The sequence below is a fragment of the Melozone crissalis genome, unplaced genomic scaffold (assembly GCF_028551555.1).
Source record: "Melozone crissalis strain CALT ecotype California unplaced genomic scaffold, PUWL_Pcris_2 ptg000029l_1, whole genome shotgun sequence".
Taxonomy (NCBI): Eukaryota; Metazoa; Chordata; class Aves; order Passeriformes; family Passerellidae; genus Melozone; species Melozone crissalis.
The window spans coordinates 3,248,000-3,271,872 of NW_026535807.1; the positions used below are offsets into that span (position 1 = coordinate 3,248,000).

Sequence of the window (23,873 nt, forward strand, 5' to 3'; positions counted from 1 at the left end):
GACATCATCTGCCTTTTTTTTTCCTTACAAAAAAGGACCAAATCTGTTAAAAATTCCTTAGTTAGGTATATCACCCTAAATACTGATGCATGCTCCCTTCAGCAGGGCAATGTATGCAGCCAAAAGCAACCTCAAACTTTATGGAACATTAATAATTAGAATGAGCACTACAGATGGAATTCAGATTTGAAAAAGGAAAAACCTTAGCACTGAAAAATACTTGCCTGGGACTGAAATGGGAACACAGTTGTGTAACCACGAGTCTTATTACCTTCTAGAGGTCACCAACACACAAAAAATCATCCCAGGCATCCAGAAAGTCATTTCACTGGGACATCACAGACATACACCAAAGGTCACTTGAAGCTGAAGTTTCTTGCTGGCTTCTGCTTTGCCATAAAGCAAAACACATTAAAGGAACAATTGAGCTGCTCTGTGGCTCTGGTGCACGTGAGAATTCTGCATCACTATCCACAATGAACAAAGCTGCTCTCTTTTATTGCTTTTTTTTTTCAGTACTTGAATATCTGCCTTGTAGGAGAAATTGCTTTTGCCTAACGCTGTGTCTGGTGCTTCAGGTGTGGTCTGGCTGGCTTTTTACAGCATATTCAGGAGTGCTTTTCAACCATCCCTGGGCAGGAATGGTATCAAAAGGGGTGACTTTTAATGAGCTACATCCAAGTGGCAGCAACGGGGCATTAGCAGCCTGTGCAAACACAGAACAATCTCATCCCTGCTCCATGAGGGCGAGGACAGCACTGTGCTCTGTGAACTGAGGTTCTTGTTCACAGATCCCTTGGGGGGGTTCAAATGAAATGACACTGAATGGAGTATTTATATTTATATAAAATGTATGGCGAGTTTATTTTGGAACAATTTGCATGCAAGGGAAAGGAGGTACATAGCTCTTCTGGGTATTATCTACAGCAATAGAGCAATGTAAAAGTATAAAGAGATCACTGAAGAAAATAATTAGGAAGAAAGAGAAAGAAAGGATAAGAGCAGAGAGTGGAAGGATATCACCACCCATGGATCCAGAAACAAGATTTGACTGCTGCAGTTTTGATGCCCATTTTTCGAAGTGATGGGCTCAGCCTTCATCCATCAGGACTGGAGGAAATTAATAGAACATAAAGTTTTCCTACATAAATGTCACATTAAATACAGTGGGATAACACAGGTTCAGATTCAGGTGCTAGTGCTTCTCCTGGAGGGGGAGTTTTCCACTCTCTGTTGCAGCACTGTGGATCATGGGCTGTGCTGTGGATTATGAGTCTGGGGGCACTTTGGGAATCTTTGGTGGTTTATGGCCAGACATGACTGCATAGCTGAGCCAGTTGTGCCTTCTCAGAAGGGATGAAAATGCTCAGGTCTGCATGTGAATGTCCCAATACCTCCCCCGGGAGGGCATCTATACCTGAGCCAGGTGTGTAAGCGAGGACATGGGCATGACGGAAAGCCACACCCCACCTTCACAGGGTCTGTTTCTTACCAGCCCCAAACTCGGTTTGTTGCTAAACAAAGGTTGATTTGTTGTGGCCATCCTCTGGTGGGGTTTGCCCATCTCTCCTGTATCTGGGCTGTTCTTGAGCAGATCAGAGGTTTTGCCACCGCACACCCAAAACCTCTTCACCTCCCCTTCAGCTGCGGGGTGCAAACCTGCCCTCAGCAAAGCACCCTGGTGATTCTGCAAATCATTAACCCTTAGTGTTTCAGTCCCTCACACACTGGCAGACTGTTCTGTTTGCACTTTTTCTCCTCGGTAATGAAAGAATTCCCACCTGAGGGCTGAGCAGTCAACCCAATTTCTAAGCAGCTCGTCCAGAACCTGACCCCGGGGGCAACTCCATGAGTGCCCGTTCCAAAGTCATCGCAATGCTGTTGGATGGTTTGGGTTGGAAGGAACCTTAAAGACCATCTGGTTCCAAACCTTTTGCCACAGTCAGGGACATCCACTACACGAAGCAGCTCCAGGCTGGCCTGGCCGCCCCTGCCCTGTGTGTCCCACACCGCTCCGAGCGATCACCCCGTCTGTCCCCGCTGCCGGCAGCCCGTCGGTCTCACCCTGTCACACCCACCGCGACCCTCCGTGCGCTCCCCTCCCCTCCATCCCTCCCTGTCCTCGTTCCCCTCCTCTCCTCCCGCTTCCCGTCCCGTGTGCGGCGCTGCCCCGCTCTGCCCGCGGGCCCCGTTCCCGCCCCTCGGGGGAAGGGGCAGCACTGCCGGATCCATGCCCCTCCGGTTCCGCACACAAAGCCCCCTTGTCCGGCCGGGACCCCCGGGCTGAGGGCGGCTCTGGGGGCGGGGCCGGGGCGGGGCCAGGGCGGTGTCGGGGCGGGGCCAGGGCCGGGGCGGGCCCTGCGCGCAGGCGGCGGCGCGGCCGCGGCTCCTCCCGGGCGCTCCGGGACCGCGGGACGGGGCACGGCCGCGGGCCGGCCCGGGGGCTCAGCTGCCTCTGGGGCGGCGGCGGGAGCGGCTCCTTCTTATTTATTCCCGTTCTGCGCCTCTCCCCCCGGCCCGTCCGCGCACCCCGGGTACTTTTTCTGGGTTTTTTTGTTTGGTTTTTTTTTCTTTTCTTCGGTTGTTGCCGGCGGAGCGGAAGGAGGATGGGGTTCGAGCTGGATCGCTTCAGCGGGGAGGTGGATCCCGACTTCAAGTGCAACCTGTGCAACAAAGTGCTGGAGGACCCGCTGACCACCCCGTGCGGACACGTCTTCTGCGCGGGCTGCGTGCTGCCCTGGGTGGTGCAGCAGGGCAGCTGCCCCGTCAACTGCCAGCGCATCTCCACCAAGGAGCTCAACCACGTCCTGCCCCTCAAGAGCCTCATCCTCAAGCTGGACATCAAGTGCGACAACCACGCGCGGGGCTGCGAGGCCGTGGTGCCGCTGCAGCACCTGGGCGAGCACGCCGAGACCTGCGACTTCTCGCCGGCCAAGTGCCGCAACCGCGGCTGCCGCCAGGTGCTCAACCTGCGCGACGTGGAGGCGCACATGCGGGAGCGCTGCGAGGCGCGGCCCGCGGGGCTCTGCGAGCAGGGCTGCGGGCTGGTGCTGACCCACGGCGAGCGCCGGGCGGGCGGCCACGGCTGCCTGCGGGCCCTGCGCGCTCACGGAGCCGCGCTGCAGGCGCGGGCGGCCGCGCTGGAGAAGGCGCTCAAGAAGGAGGCGCTGCGCGCCGGCAAGCGGGAGCAGTCGCTGCTGTCGCGGCTGGCGGCGGCGCAGCTGGAGCTGCAGGTGACGGCGCTGCGATACCAGAAGCGCTTCACGCAGTACAGCGCCCGCCTGGACGCGCTGGCCCGCGCCCGCGCAGCCTCGCCCGGCAAGGTAAGGGCGGGGCCCGCGCTGCCCGGGGTCCCTGGGGATGTGCATTGTCCCTGGGGATGCTCCTTGTCCCTGGGGATGCGCCTTGTCCCTGGGGATGTGCCGCACCCTGTCCCTGGGGATGCGCTGCGCCCTGTCCCTGGGGATGCGCCTTGTCCCTGGGGATGCGCTGCGCCCTGTCCCTCGGGATGCGCCCTGTCCCTCGGGATGCGCCCTGTCCCTCGGGACTCGCCCTGTCCCTGGGGATGCGCCCTGTTCCCGGGGATGCGCTTTGTCCCTCGGGATGCGCCTTGTCCCGTGCGCGGCACCTGGAGCGTTCCCTGTGCAGGGTTTCTCCTGGAGAGCTCACCCGGCCGCAAATCCTTTCAAATAGCTGAGCTGAGTTTAATAGCTGTAACATGCCGCTTTCTATACGTACAGCTTTAAGCGGGGCATCTATAGGCGCATCTTTCTGTAGGTGCGTTTTTAGGGCTGGACCCCATAAGGTAACTCGCACAGGAAAGTAACAAGGTCGCGGTGTTACTGTTTTCTCTTGGTTCTCTTCCCCGAAGAAAACTCTGAAAGTGGAATTTCCAGGGCTGGAAATGGTATTAAAGCAGCAGAAATTGACTCCCAGGAGTCACGCAAAGTGAAGCCGCTGTGACCTCAATGCTTTCCAGAGCCTGAGCTCGCCTGGCACCCCACAGCAGGGCTTCCTACAAAATGCAGCCTTTGGGATTAACTGTGCTGTGACACGGACACCTCAGCAGCTATTTCAGGATCTGCAGCCATCATCTTTGTGACATCCAAATACATCTGCTGTGTACTTGTGATTTCTTTCTCAGTGTCACACAGGGTTCTTTAATTAGGAAGGGAAAAATTAACTTGATTTCAACCCCTCAAAATTAGACCATTTATAAAATGACCAGAATCAAAAGCCAGAGCTGCAACAATCCCCAAGTTTTAATTGGAATGAGGCTCCCCAGCGAGGGAAGCCCTGGAAGCCAATTATCTTTTAAATGAAGACATTCAGAGTCCTCCCAGTGACCTGGAATGTGCTACCACAGACACAGCAGCATTAAACTGTTCAAAACTGTCAAACATCTGTAGTCACACCTCTGCTAATGTTGAGGCTCTAAAAGCTGTGTAAAGGAAATAAAACTTCATGTCAGAGGATCTCTTTTTTTTTTAACCTTCTTAGGAATCCAGAACAGAACCCATCCTCTTTTCATAACTCAAACCAGAAAATATTTCAATATAGATGAACTGTTCTAACTTCAGGCAGTACTGGGTGTGAGCTGGTCAAAGTCTTAGTAATAACATTAAAATAAATGGGGGGTTCACAGCCATACAAAGGTTCAGGACAGTTCTGTCTCCCCCTTTTCCTGCAGCGCTTTGCCATGGAAATGGCAGCTGTTCTAACTAAATGAACTGTTCTAACTTCAGGCAATACTGGGTGTGAGCTGTATTCTATTACATAGATTACAAAATCTATGTAATACCATTAAAATAAAAGGGGGTTTCAGAGTCATATCAAGGTTCAGGACAGTTCTGTCTCCCCCTTTTCCTGCAGCACTTTGCCATGGCATTCTGGAGGATTTCTGCTCCCCCAGCCTGGCACACAGCTGCATGTCCACTGCTGATGGCAGGAGAGCCCTGCACACTGTCCTGCTGTCAGAAACCATCTCACCCAGTCCCTGCCTCCTCATCCTTGATCTCCTTTATTCTCACACCACCCTTTTGTAATGGCTACTGCCGATGATGTTGGGCTTGCATCTTTTAGCTCTGTTCAGTGTCAGGAGCTGCCGCAATCCTGAGAGCTGCTCCTTCTCAGCTGCAAACGTTCCTGACACGTATTTTCAGCCGCACTTCCTACCAGATTTATGTGTCCAGCTGGCGCAGGCCGCTGTGCTGGGTCCAGCCCGGTTACAAAGGGCTGTTGTGCAGTTCTCCGGAGCAGCCACCAGGCTGGGAAAGCTGCGAGGTGTCGTGTCACCACAGCCCCGGGCCGGCGGTCACTCAGCTCCGTGCCTTTCACAGCTTTTGGGGCAGCTGGCCAACACCAACAGCTCTGCTGCCCAGCTCCCAGCAGGCACCAACAGCAAACTGGCATCTTTGTGACACACAGGGTTTAGTGAAAGACCTGTGGTGGTCACCCGGTGCAGGGGATGCTTTCCCTCTTTGCAGGTTTCCAAGCGTGGCGTTGTTTTCTCAGAGACAGTAGCACGGACTGTGCAGGAACACTCAGCAGGATGTATAAATTTTCCTAAGGTTTATGTCCCTGAACACAGGGATTAGAGGAATGGTAGTGTGAAATAGCCAATTTAAATAATGGTATGGTAGTGTGAAATAACCAATTTGCTGTCATTATTATTTAAATAGTGACCATTATTCATATTTCATACATTCTCAGATGGAGTAGCTTGGTCTGTGCTAAGCACCAACAATCCATAGCTTACAAGTGGTGGTCGCAGAACTTACTGTGGGATGTTCTGGCTCCTCAGTACATGGAGAAAAGGGGTTTTCTGGCTTTCCTGCCTGATGGCTGCTTGTTGCTGCAGATGTAGAACCAATCCAGAATAAATCAGATCTGTAGTCAAACAGAAGAAACCCCCATGTACAGTTGTGTTTAAATGCTTAGTCAAAGGGGAAATACAATTGACATTAGACCATTCTTTAAAGACCAAAATTCATGGTCTTTTGGTAGCTTTGGAGGCCCAGGTGGGGATTCACCTTAGCATAGACCTTGTTTGTGATGCTGGATGAATCACAGCTTTGCTGTGCTTTCATCAGCCATTTCTGAGGTGAGTTCTATAACACCCCCATAGCCATATTGAGAGAAGACATAAATAAATATATTTTTTAAACACACACTCATCTGTAAGCTTCTCACAATTTTATAACCCCCTTAAGCAGTAGATGTGCCTTAAGTGACCCAGTTGTGTTGCCCATGTGTGTTATCACTGAGGGAACATTTCAGTTTTACTGTGTACAGTTCCAAGGTTTATTCAGAGAATGTCTGTTTATTCCTGGGTGGAAAGAGTAAAGGCTTATTGAGGATGGAGTGGGAGGGAAGGTGGAGTATCTCCCTCAAAATCAGTATTTCCTTCTATCAGACATGTCAATCCTGAAATATCAAAGTCTAAACAATCAAGAAAAAAACTTGTACAATTCAAACAAGGCTTAATCCTTGGTGAAACACAGCCCTGTGCACACCTCTTGATAAGCTGATCTGGTCAATCCTTTATTTACACAGCCAGCAAAGTCCTTTGGGAAGGAGCAAGGGGAGAGGGGATCAGAAGCAGTTGACAGCCCAGGGTAGAAACCCTTCTGCTGTTCTGGTAACCAGAGACAGGAGCTGACTTTAAATGGATCAGCCAGGCAAGAACCAGTTCTGATCTGACTTTCAGGACCTCTGTGGTGGTGGTGGCTGGCAAAGATTTGAATTCTGTGAGAGCCAGATGAAGTCCTTTAAAGCAAGATGATGTGTTTTTCTCAGGCAGGATGGGCCAGGCTGGTCCTGGCAGCCCTTTCACCAGTGAAGAAGGAGCTGAGGTGCCTCCTCTGGTGAGGACAAAGCTTTTTAGGCACAGCACTACCAAAGAAATTAGTCGTTGCTGTCTAAAGGGAAATGCAGACTATTAGCTGCACATTACTCAGCTGGGAAGTACAGTAATTTCAAGAATTATGTTTAAGAGTTCTGTTCAGCTGTGGGAATACAAGATGCCAGGAACCATCAGGTCTGCTGCCGGAGCAGGGCTGGCCCCTGGCCACCACATTTCCACAGTTACCTCACTGCTTAATCACTGCTCTGCTGGAATGCCACATCTTGGAGGGGGAGAGAAAGGCAGAGCCCTGGAAAAATCATCTGCATGGTGTTTTCCTTGTGAAGAGAAGGAGGAGGTTGTTGAAGGAGTTGTTAGGAGATGAGATGTGGGTGTGCAGAAGTGACCCAGTGTCAGAGCAAGGTGCTGCTCTGTCCCAGGGCTGGGCACTTCTGCACCCACAGTGGGGCTGCAACGAGACTGCTGCCATGGGGAGCATGGAAACAATGCACAAAGCCACCAGGAAAACCTGGAAATGCCTTTAAAACCCCTGTAGACACAAGTACTTTTTCAGAAGTACATACAGAAAGCTGCGTTAGTTGTTTCTGTTCCCTCACAACACAACTGGTTCAATCCCACCTGCTTTAATACTTGTTCAGCCAGGTGTAAAAGTGTCAAATCAAAGCCTCATAAGGAGGCTTTAATGAAAACAGGCAGCTCTAATTACTGAAAGTGTCTTGAGAGCAATGTTGTAATTGTTTTTTGATTGTTGTAATTGATTTGCCCTCTTAAATAGGGATAATGGAAGGAAACAGTCATGCTAGCATGTGCTTGTCTTTCACATCCAGAATCATCAGGCCTTGAGAGTGGTCCCACGGGACTGGAAATTTGTTCCTTGAAATCCTGTCTGAGGTCTGGGTCTGTAGCCTTGCAGGGAAACAGATTTTGCTTCATTTTTCACTTCTCTTCTGGGTACCTGGTTCTCCCTGCTGCCAAGTGCAGGCAGACTCCAATGGAATCAGCCAGAGTTTGTTCACGTTCCTCTGTACCAGGTCCAAGTCTGTTTGTGAGTGGATCATAAATTAGGGGAGATAGCAATCAGAAAGTGACGTGGAGGCTGTGGAGCACATTTCAGGTGGGGCTGCTGGAGCTCAGAGTGTGCTCTGGTCAGTGGAGCTCAGCCAGCTCACCCTGCCAGGGAACTGAGCTTCCTTATCATCCCCAATCTCTGCCAGCAATTCAGTAATCCAGGATTACCCTGACATTTTTCATGACTTTAATAGACGTTAATATTTGATTGACAACTTCAAATTGACATGTTAGAAGGAAAATGCCCGAACCAAAACCATCTGCCTTGAATTACAATGTAACTGTTGCAATTTTTGTCATTAATTGGTTATGAAAACCAGACTTTCAGGAGAACTTCCTCAAAGTTTTTTTTGTGTTCATAACTTTTTCACCCCTTGGATTAAACAAAGAAAATTATTTTGGAGGTAGAAAAATTCATCAGTACCTCTAGATGCACACACTGATCCTATTCTGATCTCTAAATGTTGTTATTCAGAGGGCTTTTTGCAGTGCTCTGCTGTAAATAACAAAACTAGATTGAGACTGAAGGAAGAACATTGTGAACATTTAATTGTCTTTAACAGTTCATGCACTTAGTTTTGTCTTCATAAAAATTAATAGGCCTAAGTAGCATCCCTGGGTCATAAAGGACATTTTGTAGGATTTGGTAGTTAGGAACAAGCGGGGATGAGAGACCAGGATAACAAAAATAACAAAATCTGTTCACACAGCCCCCCAAATATTACATCTTTGTTGTATGCTGTGTGTCCAGAAAGCTATTCACTGCAGAATTTCATATTTTAGGGGATTAACATAATGATTTTCAGTGATGGGAGATTTCTGTTTTGCTGGTCTTAAAACGCCAGAGAAAAAGAATCACGCACGGCAGGTGCTGTGAATAGCAATTGCCATTCTGGGCCTGTGGCAAAATTTGTCACAGTTTTGTTTAATGCTGTTTTCTAAAAGTCCGCAGAGAATTTTGTGTTTGATACTGTAAAACAATGTCGCGTAGTCAGCAGGAGAGAGAGGCAATGCAAGGCTCCTGTCCTGAGGTTCAGTCACCCCCCAGCACTGGGAAATCAGAGTTTCACTACTGGAAACGTGGAGTATTTTACATAACACATCACATATGACTGGGTCAAGTAGTTGCAGGAACCAGCATTGCATATAAACCCCTTCTGCTGCTGCTAAGTGTCTCAGTGTAGATCTCAATAAAACAGACACATAAATCTTAGGGGAGGTTCTGCTGCTGGGGCTCAGTGGGGTGGCTGGAGCAGCCACTGGGAGCTGCACAGTTATTCCAAACATTTCTCTCTAAACTACAGGGGGATTTAACAAAAATGAGAAACCAACCCAACAACAAACCTGGGCAGAAGTATTACCTGTGCTGTTTGACCCCCCAGACACCCTGTTCTGAGTGTGTTTGTCTGTTCTTTGCAGGGTGAAGAAACTAAAGCACTGACTCTGGTCCTCCATCGGGACTCTGGATCTCTTGGATTTAACATTATTGGTGGCCGGCCGTGCGTGGTATGTTAATTGTTAAAATATGTTTGCCCTTTCCAGTTGGGAAAAGCATGTGGGTCAACACTTGGAGGAAAGATGTTGCTGACAAGCATTTGGTCCCCTTGGGATTCTTTCAGAGCAGTTCTTCCATTGGGCTTGTGTGGATGTCCATTAACCACGCTGCCTTTTCTCTCGCTGCCTGTTTGTTCTTGCATCTCATCACAGCCAGCTCCACTAATCCCAGTGCAGTGCACCCCCAACGTGATAAAACCCACGGTGTCTCTTTCTCAGACCCTACTGCTGTGAACTTCACGGGTTGAGAGCCACAACTTTAGCCCCTTTCATTAAAAAAAAAAAAAATAAAATATTTACTCTCCTTTCCAGCAGAGATCCAGCAGCTCTCTGTGTGCAGGTGAAGGGATGGAACTTAAACAGCTTGGTTTTGAGTTCTGTGATTCCAGCAGATGTTTCCTGCACCACACACTCACGAATGGATTTTTTCGGGATGCTTGTTGGCTGGAGCTGCTGCATATGACTTTAATTACATCAAGGAGTGGATTATACCTTGTCCTAGTAATTTAGAAAGTATTCAGAACTACTTCTTGGCTGCTCAGAAATCTGACATTAATCACAATTTATTCCTAGTGAATTCACTTGAAAGTTATTCTTTCTTTGGAGTCTTTCAACTTTCTGAGACATTGTTCTGCACTGGTAGAAGCACAGTACACAGAAATATGAAAATACCTTGTTAGGTGTAAGGTGTTTTTATGGGTTTATTTTCAAGTCTCCTGAGCAAAAGCTGTGCAACTAAAAATGAAAATTGCACTGTTGTCTTATGTTTGATGTGCAAGCAGGCTGTGTCTCACTGGATTTTGCTGTGAGAATAATTGTAATGACAATTACTCCTGAGCTGGCCTAAGTCAGAGGAAAATGATTATCAAGCAACTAATTTACCTAATGGAAGCCCATCCCTGGTTGCTTAATCTTCCAAAATCAGAGTATCAGGTGTTCTCATTAGCACAAAGTAATTCCATATTAAGACATCAGTAAGAATATTTCTCTCAAATTACTTGCACTGTTGTGGCATGGACAAGCTTCAGCTGAGGGCAGATGAGAGGGACAATAATGTGCTCTCCTTTTCATCCCTGAAGGACAATCAGGATGGCTCATCCAGCGAAGGAATTTTTGTTTCCAAAATAGTTGACAGTGGGCCTGCTGCTAAGGAAGGAGGGCTGCAAATCCACGACAGGATTATTGAGGTAAGAGAATACACTCCTTTTAATAGTGCAGGCTGCAGCTCAGCTCCTCACAAGGCACATTTGCTGTGGGCTTGGGGAGAGTGGACCGCGGTAAACACTGTCTAGAACATCTGTCTGTGAAAATATGCTGGGCTTGATTCAGTGCTGACCTCCAGGGCTTTAGGTATAGTCCTTCCCTAAATATAGAAAGCAGATTATGGATGGTATGTGCATGTCCTGACTTTCTGAGGAGCTCGCATCTCTCTGGTATGCCATAGATAGTTCTTTTTTAAGCTGTTGGAAACTTGGAAGTTATTTAGTTAAAACCATATGTGAAGTATCTGTGGTGTAAAGCATGATGTTATTTTTCTTGGTATTTAAGTTTTGAGCAGTCAGGGAAAATTCCGCTCTGTGATTTCTCTATGGTTTATCATAAACCCAAGTAACTCCTTTAATGTTGTTTGTGAGTTCTTACATTACTCAGATTGCAGTCTGAATTTCTCCTCATTTTGCCAAAGTCTTGACCTCAATAAAAAGCTCTTCCTGTGAAGGAGATGGTTGCATGAAACTTTTCTCTAAATTTGCAGCAAGCAAATTTCTTTTTTTTGGGGAGGGAGAGCGAGCAAGAAAAAGTTTCATTTTCATGAAGCAATGCAGCTGACGGTGAGTCAGTTCCCATTGTTTGGCATTTTGCAGCTAAAGAAAAAGTCTTCCTCACTGTCTTATTTTTGTAGGCTGCAGAAACTTTGAGAGTCTATTGTTCAAAAAGATAAGTGTGGTGTTTGTTGCCAAGGATATCATGGAACAGCCAGTTTCTCTAAGTAATGGAATTCCATTGCTCTTATGTTTTGCAAATGAGCAATAAACAGCTGTTAAGGATTTTCTGTTGGCAGGGGACAAAGTAAGTGTATTTGCTTTTTCTGTACTCTTATGGCAAATTGTATTCACAATCTAGTAAGGGTATAAAATATTAATTAAGTTTCTTCATATGGGAAAGAATGGAGCCACAGTAGCAGAACTATAAAAAGATAAGAAGCTGAGCTGTGAAATGATCCAGAGTTGCTCAAACCCTGTGTGTGATGTAAGATAATTGCGAAAAGGCCTGGACAGTTTTGTGAGAACTCAGATTTTGTTTGAGCTGAAGGTTTCCCATAAGCCTGAATTTCCCCACAGCCTCCTTGGAAAGCTGACATCCGTTTCTGAAGTAGTGCGCAGTCACATAAACCAAACAACTGTATGAAAACCAAAACTCTGGGAGATCAAACGCCCCTGGGTTGGGAAATGTCCTGGTCCTGGTTCAGGCTCTGTGAGCTGTGGAGGTGACCCTGGCTCACAGGGGACAAGGACAGCCAGCCTCCATGGGCTCTGCACCATCTGCTGCCTTGCAAGGCACCTCTCTCTTCCTAATTTTAGTTTCTGCTCCTTTCTCGCTGCTCCCCCAGCTTGGTGTTGGTGTAGGTTGAGGAACCTGCCTGTGTCCAGAGGAGCTGAGGGACACGAGGGGACAGCTGGGTGAGCGTTCCTGCCCTGTCCCCTCCCTGAGCACAGCCATGCCTGTGCCAGCAGTGCTTGTGCAGAGCCTTGGGCACAGCTCAAGCTGCATTTTCAGACAAGAGAAGAGCCCAGAACAAAGACATCAGAGGGATTGGTTGGATTAATAACACGCCAAGGGTAGCAGGAACCCGTGTGTTGACATGGGGCTGACGTGTGTCGACAGCTCTTGTTGTGCTGACCACAAACTCATTGTCGTGTTCACTCTTCTCACCTCTAAATATACACAAAATGCTGATGGAAATGGAGCACATTGTTTCCCAAGGGCTGGCTTTGGGTGCCTCCTGAGCAGCACCACTCTGGATCAGGAGTGTCCAGTGGAAGCAAGCCCTGAGTGGTGCCCAGATAATGTGGTTGGATTCCCATGGTGGGGCAGTCTCCAGGAGTGCTAATGGAATGCTTTTCTAGATAAATTCATTTGTTTCCTGCAGCCCAGCCACTCCAGGCATCCAGTTCACAGCACTAGACTGGAGTGCTGTAAAAGTGAGCCCTTTAAAACACAGATACTGTGCACACCAGCCCCTGAGAGCAGCTGTTTCATCCTGTGTTCCCTGCAGTTTATATTTAGCACATTTTATCTAACCTTGCTCTGGGTAAGGAAAAAGGGGATCCCTCCTGCATCAAGGCATCTAAGTGAGCTTTATCATCCTGGTGTCTAATTATCTTAGATAATTGAAATACCTGTAATCAATCTAGGTGAGAGTTAGTAATGGCCAGTGGTGGTGTCCTTCTAGAGGCAAGTTTTTTCAATAACCTTTACCCTGTCAAAGTTTTGATTTGGGAGTTTGACTCAAAAATTATTTACAGATGTAGCTCTAACTGGGAGGACTCAGCTGGAGAACTTGGCACAGAGCAGAGCATCCTAGCAGGTCACATTTGCTTTCAAAGGCATAAAAAATGGTGAGGAAAGATGGCAACTCACTTCCCTAGAACTGAATTTAGCTATCTAGAGCTCCTTTAACTTGTCCATTCAATAATAAGGTTTTATGGATCATCAGCATGATTCTTCCACAAAGAATTCTTATTCCAGTATAAGATGCTGAGCATAACATCTCCCTAATTAATTCCAGCATCCATCACAGAGAATTTACAATGAAGTAAAACACAAATCATTTGATTTCCTTTTGGAAAATGTTTCTTTGCTGCAGATCTTCTGGTGGATGTGTTTTGGAGCACATATGAAATAAGAGCGTCACTTCTCATTTTCAGAGCTGCCACAACATTTCTAATTACTGAGCAGGGGTTAGGCAGAGTGAAATGCAGACACATCAGGGAACTGTTCAGGGCTGATAGCAGAAGCATTTTTTTATTGCTGCTTGCTTGCAAATTCTATCCCCTGACAATTTGATCCAGAGATAACCTTGGAATTATGTCAGAGATAATTTTTAAACATATTTGCCTTGTGTAATTTGGATTTCCTGTTCTGCATTTTTCAGAAGGCTGAATGCAAAGTTAATCAGGTTTAAGAACTGACTTGAATTTTCTTTCAAAGCGATTTTTGGGCCCATTTCATCTCATTGAAATAAGTAATGGCACTGTGAGGTCTGTGTTGCTACTACTAAATGACAAAAACCAAGATGAATGTTGCATGGTCTGTACTACTCAGTCATCAGAGCAGCATGTATACAGAGAAATAGCCTTTTTCTTGTGTTTTCTTTTACAGAATCTGTTGGATTATGATATTTAGTGCTTACATATGACTGTGAAGATCATGCTGTGGCTATTGACTGCTCAATAATTTCCCCTCACTATTTAATAATACCCTTACTCTGTAAATGGGTGATCTGAGGCACAGAGGGAAAGAAGTTCTAGAAGTTCTTGCCAGATTAGGGTTACAGATTTGGATTTTGGTGGTTTTGTAACTTCTCTATGTAAACCAAGGCTTCTTCTTACCTGTATCTGTTCTCAGATTTTTCACAATGAGTTTAGGAGCGAGGAAGTCACAATTCTGGGAGATTTCCTCTGCTTTCACTACACATTTTTCATGCAGTTCTGTACTTGTGCACTCAAAGCCAGCAGCTGATTTCTACTGGTGATTTACTGAGCTATTGTTAAGATCTTCCATAGCAAATTGCCACGTTAAAAACACGCTGAAACTATTGATTTTTTCTGCAAAGGAATTACTGTTCTCAGAGATTTCATTTTTGTCAGGGTAACAAAATGGTCCTAATTTCCTCTCTCAACAGAAGTTGGTTCTGGTCCCAGCCCTGAATGCCTCTACGCAGCTGCTTGGCATTTCTTAAGACAAAAATCAGATTTTTCAGAGTTATTATTTTTAAGCACATCAGCCCTGAAAGTATATAAATTAAATCTGGCATTCTCTTCTGGCTAACTGGTAAACTTGTTTGTTTAGCCCTGGGAGTGCTGGGGAAGAAGGAGGCTTTTGAAAAGGCTGACTGCTGGCCACCTTAAGAAGTTTGCAGCACAATTAGGGCACTGTTGAGGTAGTCCAAGCTGTCACAGCCTTGCTGAAACCTGGAGGATTTATTCCATCTGGGACTCGCCCGGTGTTTCATGCTGCTCACAGGAAGGATCATTAGTTTAGGAGTTGAGAACACGTCTTAGTTCATTTGATGGATTTCCCCCAAAGCACACTCATGTGCTGCAAATTACAGGCTGCTTTTCCAGGACGTGCATTTCTTCACAGATTACACACCAGGACAATGAAACTTTTTAGCGAATCTCGCGGATGTACAAACAGAATTTGCCGTTCGCTGCCTGTTCGCCCCGCTGCAAGTGTGGTGTTTTGGCAGAGCCACTTTCTGCTCACAGGAGGGGGTTAGGTGGATTTCAGGGAGATTAATTTGGTAGCTGTGTTCACAGCACAGCCTCTGAGAAGTCACATCAGCACCGAGGAATCCATCAGCCACAGAGGAATGGCAGGGAAGGACGCTCTGGCAGGAGCAGGGTGAACCTTTCCCTGCCAGGGACACAGAGTGAAGCGAGGATGGCTGTAAAACCGAGTGAATGAATAAAAGAAGAAGCATTCCTTGTGGTCTGGTGGTGCGTGATGGTCTCGTTTTTCCAGCAGACTGAGCCTGTGGCTGAAAGGGCTCAGTGTGCTGCTGGTCTGGCTGCGCTGTCACTGCACGCTGCTGCTGCGCTGCTCACCTATCACCACTCACAGGCAGCTTCCACAGATAATCACTCACTAAAATTACTGCCTGATCACTCACTGAAATCACTGCCTGAACACCACCTTCCATTCCTGATTTACTGCTGAGCACTTTTTAAAACAATGCCATCTTTAGCAGGATAATCCTCAGCCTGCAGCTCCTGGCGGGACGCTGGGTGCCAGCTGAACCCTGACAAGGATATGGATTAAACAGAATTGTCCTGAATGGAAAACTCAGCCCTGCCAACAAGATTTACGCTGCAGCTCCATACACTCAGGAATTAATTTTCTAGAAGAAAACATTTTCAGACAGTGACTTAAAATTGGCTGCTGCAGTTCCTGCCAGGACACGCAAGCACACGAGAGCGTTTGTGGGGAGCCACTGCAGCTCCAGCACACTCAGCTCTTTTTGCAGTTTTCCAAAGAGAAAAAAGAAAGAAAACTTCCCAAGGCCTTTGTCCATATCTGCTAATGGTGTCTCACAAAGCAGCATCACAGATCCCAGGGCTCAGGAGAAAGGGAGGGATAATAACAGCCCGGAGAGGAAAATGTAAATGAAAACAGGCGGCCTTGGTTATCGCTGCATTTTTTTCCTCTCATAAATTTATTTCCCTGATTTCATACCAGCACTGTAGGCTGAGCTGTGGCAGGGAGGTGGGGAAAGCAGGGGGATGAGACAGAGAAGCAACCAAAGAGGTGCAACAGGATTTCCACACTAAATAACTGTAATACTGTTCTTCCCACAAACAAAACCATTTAAAAAATTGCATGGAATGAAAATACAAGTGTTGCAAATAAAAAAAGCAATGTTGTTTCAAATGGACCAACAGTCTCTGACCTGCAGGCTGCAGAGCTCAGGTTGTAAGCACATTTCATGCTGCAGCTTTTGAAAAGGTCCTGTGTGGGTTCCCCTCAAATTTCCACACCATCTTATTCCTTCTTCTTTTTAATACAAGTCCACATCATGCTGACCCTAAGCGTAATGTGGGCATTTTGAATCTGTGGAAGCTTAGAATATTGGTCTCAAGGGCGTGTTGAATGAATAAGAGGTAATTAAGTTATCAAAAAAAAGCTCTCTTAAACTCAGGAATAGATCCCTTATGCATAACACATCTTAAATTAATGGGATTATGGTTTGCAGTCCTTTCTCCCCTGCACTTTCCTCCACTTTTGCTTTTCTTGCTCACACAGTCTTGAAAACAATCATTTCAGTCTTTAGCCAGCATGAAATCTCTGCCATAAAACCATCAGTGCTCTCGAGATGGGGACCATGACAACTGTGCACAAATCAGGACAATAATTGCCACTGCTGGAATTGGGAGGAATGCCAGGGTTTTTCTGGGATGGAGCATCCACAGTCCTTGCAGAGAAGTTAAATAATGTTGCTCATGTTTGTGTTGGAATTGCAGTTAAACAGGAAATTGCTCTTGAGAGAAAGGAGAATCAATTATGAGCAATTTGCTTTCCAGGTTGGATCCTCTTGCTTCAAACTTTGCATTATTGTAAGGTTGGAAAAATTGGGAGAAAAGTCCTACTGATATAGTGCTTTAAAACACAGTGAAAGTCAGAGATTATATGAACCACCTATCAATCTAGAATTTGGGGTTAGGAATTATTACTCTGTCAAATAAATGAAAAATAGCTGGTTCATCCTCTGCAGCTCAGCACAGAAACATGTCAGACTCCAGCAAATGTTGGGGCATTTTAAAGGATGCTCACAGAGCATATAACAATGGGACAATTTAATATTTTCATTTGTGGTGCAATTCCTTGCATTTTAAATCCTCTCATCAGTTTTCCACATTTGAAGCCAAACCATTATGATTAACTGTTAGGTTTTATTTTTGGATTTTTGAACTCGCTGAGTCTTTTTAGAGAAAACACACAGAATGTCCTATCAACTATTTTCACACATTTGGTATCATAATTGGGCAATCAGGCACAATCATCCTTAATTTAGTACATATGTGGCACATTACCATGCCAGTTGGGTTAAAGATATGCATGAAGTAAGTGCAAATTAACTGACAAAAGGAGCAAGCTCAGACCAGCTCCATCAAAAGGCACTTGAGTCCCATTTGCATAATTCTTCATTTGGAATGAAAAACGGAATTTGTTCAGCAAACGTGAAAAATGCCAAGTGTGGGAGAATGACCCAATCTGCCTGGGGATCCCAAATCCTGCAGCTCAGCCCTGGGTAATTTGGGTGGAGAGAGTTTTCTTCAGAACAAGAGCGTGGTACTGTGCTGGTGAGAAGCACAAAGTCTCTCCTGCCCAGTGGTCTTTGTAGTTTTAATGAAATAAGGTGTTTAAAAATAAACAAAATCGATTCCAGTACTGGATGTGGGGTTTTTTTTGTTTATCAAAGTTGCCAAATGTGGGGGTATGGTAGGACAAGAAACACTGCAGCCAGGAAACCTGGAAAAGGACAGTGCTCAATAGAAGTTTATCAAATGTACTCTAGCAAATTGTATGGCAATTATAGCTTTAGATTCATGCTCTCCTTCATACATAAAGCTTTTTCATTTTCTTAATTAATTAATTCTTTACACTATGAAAAATTATCCACAATTAACTGCATTTCTAGGCTTGAAACACTGAGAGGTGACAGCTTATCAACGTTGGGAATTTAGTTCCGACCTTGCTGAGTGCTGCTTTACTTTCTGCATGTTTTGATCAATTTCAGAACAATGTAACCTGACTACTTTATGTTCCACAACAAAGTGCAACTACAGGACTTGTAAAGTTTTTAGGCTCTCATAAATACAAATGGGACTGGGCTGACAATAATAGCAGTTGAAAAATTTTGCTTCACCACTGAGGCTTTTAAATGAAAACAGTATTTTCCTTTTAAGACTTTTATTATGCATTTTTAGTATCCAAAGTAAATTTATATTGTGTTAGCTTTCACATAGAGGAGTGTCATCTTTAATGAAGCTTCTATCTGTAAAGTCTTATATCTCTAAAGGAAATTTACCTCTGGAAGGGGAATTTGGGTTTTAAAGGCTGTGAGGGGGAATATGACATCCAGAAAGGAAATTTGAGCCTTTGGGGTGATGGAGGAGTGATTTGGGCTGAGGAGTAAATGGAGGAGACACATCCCATCCCTGTGTGCATGACAAGGGACATCCCTTTGGTGAGGCACCAGGGCATTCCTAGTCCCAAAGAGTGCAAACAGTGCAAGTGTCTTATCTCCATTATCTCCAGCTTAAATTATGCATTAAATGTGCATTAAATGTGGGAAGCAGGTGGAAAAAGAGGCAGAGTATGGAAAACAATATATTTTGTTAGTGCAAGCCCCTTTTCTATAGCCTAATTAAGCCTGGTATTAAAATACTCTTTAAAAAAAAAAGCCACTAATTTCTAGATCCCTTATTAGGATCTGAACCTGTGGCTCCCAGGAAAGGCATTCCCTTTCCCACTGGCACAGCTATCCCCCACAGCCCCAGAGGAGTATCCACATTAATTATATGCTCCATTTAACAGCAGTACAAAATTAATCCTGTTTGGACAGAGATTAGATGCCATATAAAGAGCTGTGCCTGCTCCCTCCAGTGTGGTGAATTTTATCTCATAGTGTTTGCATTTAATCTTTATTATTTTTTGCCATCATCCACATGACTTTGAAGGGCACAAAAGTGCAAAGCTGAGAGCAAGGAGCAGGTCTGGGGATGGAGCCTGGCTCAGTTTAATTCCTGCACAGATTTTCAAAGACAGGAGCCACAGGTGCTCAATTCTGGAAAATACCACAAGGCTGTTGGGAGGAATTCCGTTGTTGCAGACATTTTTTATGAAAAATCCTTTCCTTAGGATTTTTCCTCCTGAGAAGCTGGGAGGCCTCAGGAACAAAATGTAAACAATGGTTATCTGCTGCTGTGGAATGCAACAGGTGCATCTGGGATTGGTCTCATGTTGGATGTTTATGATTAATGGTCAATCACAGCCCAGCTGGCTCAGGCTCTCTGTCCAAGCCACAAACCTCTGTTATTCATTCCCTTCTATTCTTAGCCAGCCTTCTGATGAGAACCTTTTCCTCTATTCTTTTAGTATAGTTTTAATGTAATATATATCATCAAATAATAAATCAAGCCTTCTGAAACATGGAGTCAGATCCTCGTCTCCTCCCTCAACATAAGACCCCTGTGAACACCATCACATTCCATATCCAATTTTATCAAGCAGAGTGAAATCACTGGGTGTTTCCAAGGCTCATGGCGTGGCTGGGGTTGGAGAGGAGCTTTGGGGAGCAGCTGATGCAGCCCTTGCTCCAGCAGGGTCAGCCATGAGTCTGCCTGGGGGGAATGAGGGCTCACACACACCCTGCACCTGAACGGTCCTTTGGGCTGAGCAGGAATTTGAGCTGAAAACTGGTAAATATTACACATCTGCTTGATGGATTGGATGAATATGAGAAAGAAACCAGCAACAGGAAGGGAGAGTGAAAATGTTTCCTGAACTGTTTGAAGGTGGGGGGAAAAGAAAAAAACCCAGAACTTTTTAGTGCTGTTTTTTTCCTTCTCTCAGTTCTGCAGGCCTCCCAGCTCAGGAAGATTTAGTTTACTTCTTAAAAGGTCTTGCTTATAAAGCAGACCTTTTTCTGGCTCTGGCCAGCTCTAATAAAAATTAGCAGTAACTTTAGCAGCTGCCATACCACATGACTGCTTGGAATTGCATAACTTCTTTTTCCTCCTAAAGAAACACACAAAGATCATCTGATCTCCCCCCTTGCAGCCTTCTCCAAAGTGTTTTTCTCTAGATTCCTAAACAGAAATCTTTTTCTCCTTTCTTTTAACAAGCCTCTTTTCTCAAGCCCAAAATCTGACAGCAAATGGTGAGGGGCTCTGGGCAGAGCTTTCATCAGTTAAGTGAATAAGGTGATTATTTGTATTTTTGCTACTTCAAGCTCTGTTACTGTTCATAAGTAAGAAGCCATGCCATGGACAATAAAAATAATTATTTATGGGGATTTAGGGCCTGTATTTCTGTGAGCATGGGTTTGGATGGGGGAACATTGTGGTTTCCAAGGCCATGGTGGGAAGGACGAGGCTTCCATGGCCACTCTGGATATAAACTGGACACAGTCTTGGCTCAGACCAGGTCCTGTTTGGAAATCCCCAAGTACCCAACCTGATCTGCTCACAGAGGGGATGGAAATTGGAAATTGAAAATTGTCAGCCTCTTCCAAATGTGTGACATATGGAGATGGAATTGCTTTCTGCCTAATTGTGTTTCCCTTTAGCAAAAATGGCCCCCAAGTTGATCATTTTCATCAAAACCTAAGAACAAATAACCCCTTTTCTGTACAGCACTTTTTTTCCAAGCAACTTCCTTGCAAAGAAAAAAAAATTTGTTTTGTCAGGATACTCCACTGAGTGCATATTTATTTATCTCTCCCTTGTAGCTCATTCAGAATTCATTCCAATTTTGTAAGTCTTAAAGAAATCTCCTGTCTATAGTTACAAGGAAGGCTTAAATGATTGAATGAAAATCCCCACGTGTGCCAGACTCTCTAAAGCTTGCTTCATCCTAAATCCAAACAAACAAAGCCTGGTGATGATAATATCATGGAATATGAGATGTTGCTGAAAAAGCAAGGCTGCTGGCACCCAGGGGAGCTCTGAGAGCCTCTCACTGCCTTGCACCCAGTAATGTTCCCATAACTGAGCTGAGCCAGTTCTTTTAAGCACAATAAAACAGGAATAAAATGTGAATTTATGTAATTCTCACTTTTGGATTTTCTCTGCTAGCTTGTCAAGAGCCCTGACTCTCATTTTGGAGTGCAGGCCTGGCCCCTTGGGTGCTGGGGATGAGCAGAGGCACTCACAGCTCAGAAATGTCCTACAGCAGCTCTTGCTTTAATTTCACGCAGCCAGCCCTGTGATTCCTTCCCAGGTTTGAAGGAGCCAGTGCACACTGAGCCACTTCTTTTTAATCCGACTTTTCATTGTTTTCCCTTCATTTTGGCCTCCTTCTTTCCCCTTAGAACCTTTGTAGGCAAAGTTCCCTCTGCAGCAGGGGAATCATTCACGTTTCTATTACAAACCTTTCTCTAGCAGCAAGAACCTCCTCCTTCACTTTTGGCCAGTTTTATGTCCTGCTGCTAATTAAAATGCTCTCTGTCTTTCTCTGCTTCTAAGTTGACAAAAGGCAAAAAAAGCCGTTTTTGGCATTTGCAGCCTTGCTGAGCAGCTGATGTTAAAGTGAGTTACAAATAAGGGTGGCAGGGGGAGCAGTACAGGATTTTTCAGCCTCTCCAGGGTATTTAGCACATCTGCAGGCTTTGCAGCCCACTGAAGGCACTTTCCCTGCTCTGTCACTTCAGTCCAGCTCCTTTTCCCAGCCTGCCTTCCCCAAACCTTCCTGTGGTTCTTTGTTAGACATCCAAACCCATTGCATTAATGAGAAACACTTTGGTGACTCAGTATCTCAGTGGCTTTTTTAGTGACTTCAGTATCTCAGAAATAGGAGCTGGGAGGCTGAGAAGGTGCTGTGAAATGAATTTTGGGATGAAATGAATTTTTATGCATAATCTAAGAGAAAAGCCCTCCAGCCTGGAGTGACACTCAGTCATCTAAACTTTCTGCTTGCTTTGAATGCTGTGTTACAAGTTGAACAGAATCACAGAACAAAGGAACCAGAACTGAGATGAATACATACACCTGTCACTGCCTCTGTCCCTTTTGTCCCAAATAACTCAAAATAACTTGTTTTCCTTTTGTTTATCCCCTTGCCTGAGGTGCTCCTCAGTATGAACAAGATGCAGAGACTGGAGCTCAGCTCCTGTTTGTGTCTGATTGCAAGGACTGAATTCCCCTCCTTAAGAAAACCTTTGGAGAAAAGCTAAGCCCAAAAGCTTTTAGCTGCTTAGGAAGTGTTTCAGGAAAAAAAAATGCAATTATCATGGCTGCTTCAAGGGGGTTGTCACTGAAGCGACAAACCATGGTAGAATTTGCTTTTCCTTGTAGGAAAATGCAGATTAAGGCTATAAAGGGAGGTCTTGGGAAAGGTCCTGCCTGCTTTTTGCCACCAGGCTCATAATCACCCCCAGCCATTCATGTTCTGAGGCAATCAGGTGATGGACATCATCCTCTGCAGGGGCAAAAAGGACTGGGAGGTTGAATGTGCAAGTGAAACATGCTGGAAGAATAAATGCCTTTGTTTGCATCAACCCTTCATGTGCTCATGACTTGTTAACTGCAAACCACAACACTGCAAGCCAGGCAAGGCCTTTCTCCAAGGAAATTGAGCTGGGTGGTCAGGCATAGTAGGATGGTTTTTAAAAATTGCTAAAAATTGAATTATAAACCCTGCCCTGAAGTAAGGAGCACAATGTGGGATGAATTTGATATCTGTCTAGCTGAAGTCAGCAGTGAAGATTTCACTAAGGGAGTTTTTGGGAACTGATGGCCACATTCATAAAGTCTGCTCTAGGGATAAAAAATAAACTTACAACTATTTATTGGAACTGTTATTGGAGGTTCTGTGCAAGCCTGTGGGATCTGTAGGTGAGCAGACACCCCTGGATAAAGCTGCCCCATAAATTCTCTATCAGAGTGGAGAAACTGAAGCATGTTTTAAATGTTCAGGCTAAGGGGGGATTTGTTTTACTACAGCCAAAGTTGCTACTTATTTGCCTAAATTAAAGGATATGCATTAGATAAACAACAGCTGGGGTCTTAGGCACTGCTCAGTGTCAGAGTCCATAAACATGGGAAAATAATGTAGAAGTGACAAATTCCCTGATCTATAACAGGCACAAATGTATTTTCCATCTATTTTGGATACTTAAAACATTAACTCAGCTTTGGAGAATCCAAATTGTGGTATTTGACACTTGAGAAGAATTTTATGGAAAACAATGTCAGATTTTCAGTTCAGTCTCCCACTTTGTAACAACACAGTTGTTGTAAACAGCTCCATTTCTGCTTCCTTCAGTTCCTAACATCCACATTTGCAACTGCTTTTATCCTCCCAATAAACCAGATTTTTGACAGGAGAAAGTGAACCACAGTGTATTATGTTGCTGCCTAAGTATTACATATTTCCTTTTTAAGCAAATGAAATGCAGCATTATCTTAATGTCTGAAAATGAAAAACACTGAGTTTTTTTGTTGTTTTTTTTTCCTTTTCAGAATATTCCTGTTATTTTGTTACAATGCAGTCATTTCTGATTTTAAATTTTGATTTCTGTCTTTAACTGCAGAGTAGATACAGGCTTGGAGCCTGGAGTAATGACTTAGAAACACACTGACTTCTACCACTCTTAGTGATTTAGAGACACATCAGACTTGTGTTATTGTCAGGCATCCAAGTTATTTAAAATTACTTTTCTCTGAATGTCAATTTTTTTGTGCATGTCATGATCTAACTAGATTTATTCTATTCAAGTTTATAGTTCAGCTCCACAGTTAAAAGTTTTCTTTTGCTTGGATGTACAAATTCAACAAATTCTAGATCAAGGTCAGTTCTAAAGCTCCAGTTTATTTTGGTTGTTCTCTCCCAACCATTACTTTGTCCATCATTTAAATTGCCTTTGGATTAAAGTATTTTGTTG

The 23,873-nt window shown here is 45.0% G+C and overlaps 1 protein-coding gene across 1 annotated transcript in view; it reads left to right on the top strand.

Moving 5' to 3' along the window:
• The first annotated feature begins 2,443 nt into the window (after nucleotides 1-2,443).
• Nucleotides 2,444-23,873, top strand: part of PDZRN3 (PDZ domain containing ring finger 3) — a 131,187-nt gene continuing 109,757 nt past the window's right edge. The window contains exons 1-3 of the mRNA XM_054280882.1: nucleotides 2,444-3,323; nucleotides 9,353-9,439; nucleotides 10,567-10,674. Coding sequence (XP_054136857.1) covers nucleotides 2,607-3,323; nucleotides 9,353-9,439; nucleotides 10,567-10,674 — 912 coding nt within the window. The 5' untranslated portion in view covers nucleotides 2,444-2,606. The remainder of the gene's footprint in view (nucleotides 3,324-9,352; nucleotides 9,440-10,566; nucleotides 10,675-23,873) is intronic.